At 47.5% G+C, this 5,286-nt stretch overlaps 1 protein-coding gene across 1 annotated transcript; it reads left to right on the top strand.

Moving 5' to 3' along the window:
- Positions 1-275: 275 nt before the first annotated feature.
- Positions 276-2,987, top strand: LOC119281271 (WAT1-related protein At1g09380-like). Its single transcript, XM_037561836.1, has 5 exons — positions 276-334; positions 1,583-1,952; positions 2,047-2,205; positions 2,283-2,434; positions 2,522-2,987. Exons 1-5 carry the CDS (start codon positions 282-284, stop codon positions 2,757-2,759), a joined length of 972 nt encoding a protein of 323 aa, XP_037417733.1. The 5' UTR covers positions 276-281; the 3' UTR covers positions 2,760-2,987.
- Positions 2,988-5,286: the final 2,299 nt, after the last annotated feature.

Below are 5,286 nucleotides of genomic sequence, written 5' to 3'. Positions count from 1 at the left end.
CTCTTATATTATGGGACGGAGGGTTTAATTCGGTCCAGCTGCTGAGGAGATGATCTATGAATGTGTTTCTCTTGTCACCACCAAGAGCTTGTTTACATGAACTATGTTTCGTTGTTTTCTTTTACCTTCTCACGTGCAAAGAGTTGAGGATGGTTTTTTATACGATCGATCTTTATCGCAAGTTCGCAACCCGCAATTAGTCTGGTTTATTTGAGTCAAGATAGATACTTATAGCAGTCTTAATGAATTCGGCTTACATGGATGGTTGCAGGAGGAGTGGCATGGTGATCACCAAGAAAGTACTAACCCAGATATTTTTTTCCTCTATTTTTGGGTACGTACGACAAACTTATCATTAATTCCAACAGCTAGTCTTCCTTCATCAGTTAGGACATGGCAAATACCTAACTTGCAGGAATGCTAGGTAGCCACCTCTGCATCAATCCAGTTAAAACATTAGACACTGAAACGTCCTCGTTTTGCTCTAGTCCTCTTCTTGGTGTCATCAAAGGAGCCCAATTACTAGGAACCTGCTTTTCTTTTCCTCTCAGGTTTAGCTCCCGATTTGTGCACTACACAGGTGCCTTATACGTCCAGGAATATGGGGACATGCCCTTACTCTCTGCTTTCTGTTGCCGATAATAAAAAAAAGTCCCTCTGTAATGAAATATAAGAGCATATATTTTTTTACGGAGAGAATATTAACTAAAGAGTTTATAGTGCTGCTAGTTCAAGTTAGCATGCTACCAAATCGTTTTTGCGATGATTTAAGATGTTACAAAGTATCTTTTTAGAAGGAAAGGACCAAGTCCTCGGCTCCATTATATATAGTAAAACCACATCTTCTTGGTTTTTTTGTGCGGGGACATGTTCTTGGTAACAACAAAGGCTGATGCCTTTCGCGTGCAAAAGTGCAATAAAAACAAAAGATACAGTTTTCATCTCGCGGCCCAGAGCAGCCAGGAGGAAGACTAAATGTTACTCCCTCCGTTCTAAAATAGATGACCGAACTTTGTATTAAAGTTAGTATAAAGTTGGGTCATCTATTTTGGAACGGAGGGAGTACAAAGGATCTCTACTTCCTCCCTTTATTTTTCTCTGATAACTGTATTATTGTTTGCGTAGAGGTGTTTTAAGTATCAAGTAACACAACTTGTACCAGGTTATAATGTTGGCAAACTTTGTGAGATATTTGGGATGTCGCCAACTCTGCCTTGTTTCTTCTAGGCTAGCCCAAGCTTTGTCTGGGACAGCCACAAACCGGTGGAAACATGATCGTGGGACGAAATCCGATATTATAGAATCTACTCAAATTACCCTTCCAAAAAAGAAGAATCTACTCAATTATGATGCTTTAGGTCGTTAGATAAAAAAATCAAAATCCAAAAAATAAAACAAAATATTTAGGGAATTATATTGCGTGCAACATTTGGCAATCTTGAAGTGCAAACCAGACATATGTAACGTAGGCCAGAGTTAACGTGATATAGTTCCATATCCATCATCTTGCGTGACGTACTGGCCTGGCAATGCCTACATTAATTAACTTATTTATTAGGCGTGGTGTGTGTGAGTGATGCAGCGCGACGCTGAACCAGGTGTTGTACTTCGTGGGGCTCAAGTCCACAACGCCGATCGTGGCGTGCGCGCTCAGCAACACACTCCCGGCGTTAACCTTCGTCATGGCGGCCGTCCTCAAGATGGAGACAGTGAGGCTCGGGACGCCCTCCGGGCAGGCCAAGGTTTTGGGCACCGTCGTGTGCGTCGGCGGTTCCATGATCATGCCCTTCTACAAGGGTTCGCTACTAAAGGTGTGGGCATCCCCGATGCACTGGCGCTACGCCGAGCACGCGACAGACGCGACAGCACTTCCCAGCGGCAACGCCGCCATCGTCGGCGATGTTCTCATCATCCTCAGCTGCGTCGCCTGGGCCGTCTGGTTCATCCTCCAGGTACGCACCACCATTTCACCAAGACCAAGTTTATTTCCAGCAATCATGCATTGTTGGTGTAGGCGGTTAGTGATTGATAATGGTCGATCTGTAGAGCAAGATGTCGGAGAGGTTCTCGGCGCCCTACACCAGCACGACGATCATGTCCCTGATGGCCGGGGTGCAGTGCGCAGGCGTCAGCGCGGTCATGGACCGGAGCGTGTCGGCGTGGAAGCTAGGGTTTGACATCAGGCTATACGCCGCGCTCTACGTCGTAAGCTCATCCGTCCATCATGTTGTGACGACCTGATTGATCCAACCATGTTTTCCTGACGAAACTGAATTATGCAGGGGGTGGTTGGCTCCGGGATCGCGTTCGCGGTCATGTCGTGGTGCATCCAGTCCCGCGGCCCGCTGTTCGTGTCCATGTTCAGCCTGCTGATGCTCGTGGTCGTGGCCGTGGTCGGTTGGGCCATCCTCGAGGAGAAGATACACGTCGGAAGGTACCACTGCGCGCAAACCACACATAGACACAGCTCGCACGACCCCTGTTAACTTTTGGCTGTTGTGGCCGTTTGATGTCCTTGCAGTGCAATCGGTTCTTCCCTCATCGTCGCAGGGTTGTATATGGTGCTTTGGGGCAAGGGGAGGGAGATGACAGGGCCGTCTGACCTCCGCGATGATGGCGGCGGCGCGGCTCCAGAGACCATGATTGTCCTGGAGCTCAACTGCAAGGACGCCAGGAACGGGAACGCCGTCGTCTTGCCGGTGTTCCGTACTACCAGTCCCAAGCACCAACTTGAGACGACCCCAAACGGCACTGACTGATAGATGCTGGTGGCCACACAAGCGCAAGGCTCGTGGATTGCGCATCATACATATGTCATCGTCAGTTGCACTTGCAAGTGCAGTTGCGCTACAGCTCACCAGAACGCGCCCGCACACACGCAACAAAAGAGAGAGGAGAAGTTAGAGCATCCCCTATAATGAAAGTTTGAAATGTACTACTATCTATTATCCCATTTTCTGGTAATTTTTAAGGGAAGCTTCTACTTTGCTACAAGCCTCTAAACACATCAACATAGAAATATCTTCATACGCTTTCATAATCTCTACTCCTAATGAAGCAGTTGGTAGTCATTGTTTCGATTTTTTTCATCCGACCTCCCACCTTCGTCTGCTTATTTTTGTTTCACCTCCCACCAACATCTTCTCGCGTTGGTTTTTTCATCCTCCCAACAAAAAAGAATTCCTTAACTTTTTAAAATCTCCCTAACCAGACACGTTACGAAACGGGCAGGATACCAAACAACAAAATCTAATTTCAAAGAAATCAATTTCAAATCCTAACTTTCCTAACACATTGATCCCTGCCTTTCCTAACTACCAATATTTCTACTTGTGTAATCTTCTTACTCCTGAGGGAGTACCTAAGTTGTTTCGTTCGTTCTTACCCCATGCTCGATCGATCGACACTCCTTTCGTCTAGCGATTTTCTCTTCTTCACTTTCCTCGTATATCACACTTTGAAGAAATAAAATCCAGAGGCCATCTCTCCTTCCTGAGTAAGGCATATCTCTCTTGAAAAAATAGAAAGGCAATCAGATTTAGGAGAGGGCAACGTTGCCTCCCGCGAGACATCGCATCATCTTCTTCATGTCTCCTGCTGGACTGCTAGGCTCCACCTCACGCGGCCGCCTCCCCCATGCTCGCCTCCCAATGCCATAGACGTCGGCCCTTCTCTACTCCGCCGCCACCCCACGCATGTTGGGGCACTGATTGCCAGGGCCGACACCGCACCATCATCCATGGACGGGACAACCTGGACCGGCGACCGACGCCTACACCCCAATCCTCACTGGCACCAAATGTTGAACGACGGCACTAGTGCACAGACAACCTACTTTGCACATATGCCTTATCGTGGACCTGGACCGATACCGCCCGGGTAACAACACGAGGCCGCTACAGTATGGTAATGCAAACCCGCCTCCCCTTCTCTGTTCTGAGTCATCGTTAATCATCCAAGTGGTCGGACCAGAGGTGGCCAATGCCAGAGGATTGGGCTAGCAGGTGGCGTTGTATCTAGCAGCTTGTGGAGTTGGTAATGTTGCTGTTGAAACCTTGATTGTTTTGTGGTTTCATCGTGGGACAATTGGACTTTAGATGAACACAGACACATCTTTGTTTCCGGGATGTTGCCATTTTGTTGTATGCAAAAGTAACTGTTGTACTCCCTCCGTCCCATAATATAAGAACCAAAAACGTTCTTATATTATGGGGCGGAGGGAGTACTTTGTAAAACTGAAATTTGTGCAATGGTTGTTGACCAATTTTTTTGATTAAATGCTTTCTTTGTTCTTTCTCATGTTTGGACAATAATTTGTGCAACTTTGATTCCGCCCAATTATTTGAGTTTATTCATCCTGGCTTTTTTTCTTATTGTAATACGAAGTAGAGAACATCGAAGTTCTACATTTGCTGCCAGCATTTTACAATTTAGCTTCAGTTATTTATTGGTGTGCATTTTACAGAATATCGAAGTTCTACATATTACGAGCTAATATTTGTCGAGATATTTACAAGACTTTGGTGACCTCGTTATGTACCTACTCTACCTCTGTTCTCCCACTGTCCATGTGTTGTGTCCACTCAAGAGAAGGACTCGGATCAGAGTCCATGTGATGTGTCCGTCCATGTAACGCCCTGGATCCGATGCGCCAGGTGTCTCCCAGTTAGTCACCGTCGTTGCCATGTCATTTGCTTGCGTGTTGCATTTTGCCATGTCATCATGTGCATCTCATTTTGCATACGCGTTCATCTCATGCATCCGAGCATTTTTCCCGTTGTCCATTTTGCAATCCGACACTCCTCTGTCCTCCGGCGTCCCCCTTTTGTCTCTTGTTGTGAGCGGGTGTTAAACGTTCTCGGAATTGACCAAGTCCTGCCAAGTGGCCTTGGTACACCACCGGTAGACCGCCTGTCAAGTTTCGCGCCATTTGGAGTCTGTTTGATACTCCAGCAGTTAACCGCGTAGCCCGAAACCCCCTTCTTTTGTGCAACCCAACACCCCTCCAAAGTGGCCCAATAAACCATCCAAACCCCTTCCATCCTCTTGGTCGTTCGATCACGATCGTGTGGGCGAAAACCGTGCTCCATTTGGACTCTTCTAGCTCCCCCTACCTATAAAAACACCCCCCCCCTCCGAAATTTGCGTCCAAACCCTAGCCATCTTCATCCTCGTGCCGCCAGACACATTCGCCCGCCGACGGACATGTCCCCCGCCGCCTTCCAACCAATCCACCTCCGCCACGTGTCCCAGCGCCTCCTCTCTCTCCTCCCTGCCTCTGCGGCC

This window comes from Triticum dicoccoides, chromosome 3B (assembly GCF_002162155.2).
Source record: "Triticum dicoccoides isolate Atlit2015 ecotype Zavitan chromosome 3B, WEW_v2.0, whole genome shotgun sequence".
Lineage (NCBI taxonomy): Eukaryota > Viridiplantae > Streptophyta > Magnoliopsida > Poales > Poaceae > Triticum > Triticum dicoccoides.
The sequence above is the reverse complement of the archived record's forward strand: the minus strand, read 5'-3'. Positions and strand labels throughout refer to the sequence as shown.

Coding starts and splice junctions, on each gene's coding strand:
- LOC119281271 (XM_037561836.1), top strand. CDS start 282: ATGGTGATCACCAAGAAAGTACTAACCCAGATATTTTTTTCCTCTATT. Junction 335..1,582: donor TTTTTTTCCTCTATTTTTGG/GTACGTACGACA, acceptor TGAGTGATGCAG/CGCGACGCTGAACCAGGTGT. Junction 2,435..2,521: donor GAGAAGATACACGTCGGAAG/GTACCACTGCGC, acceptor ATGTCCTTGCAG/TGCAATCGGTTCTTCCCTCA.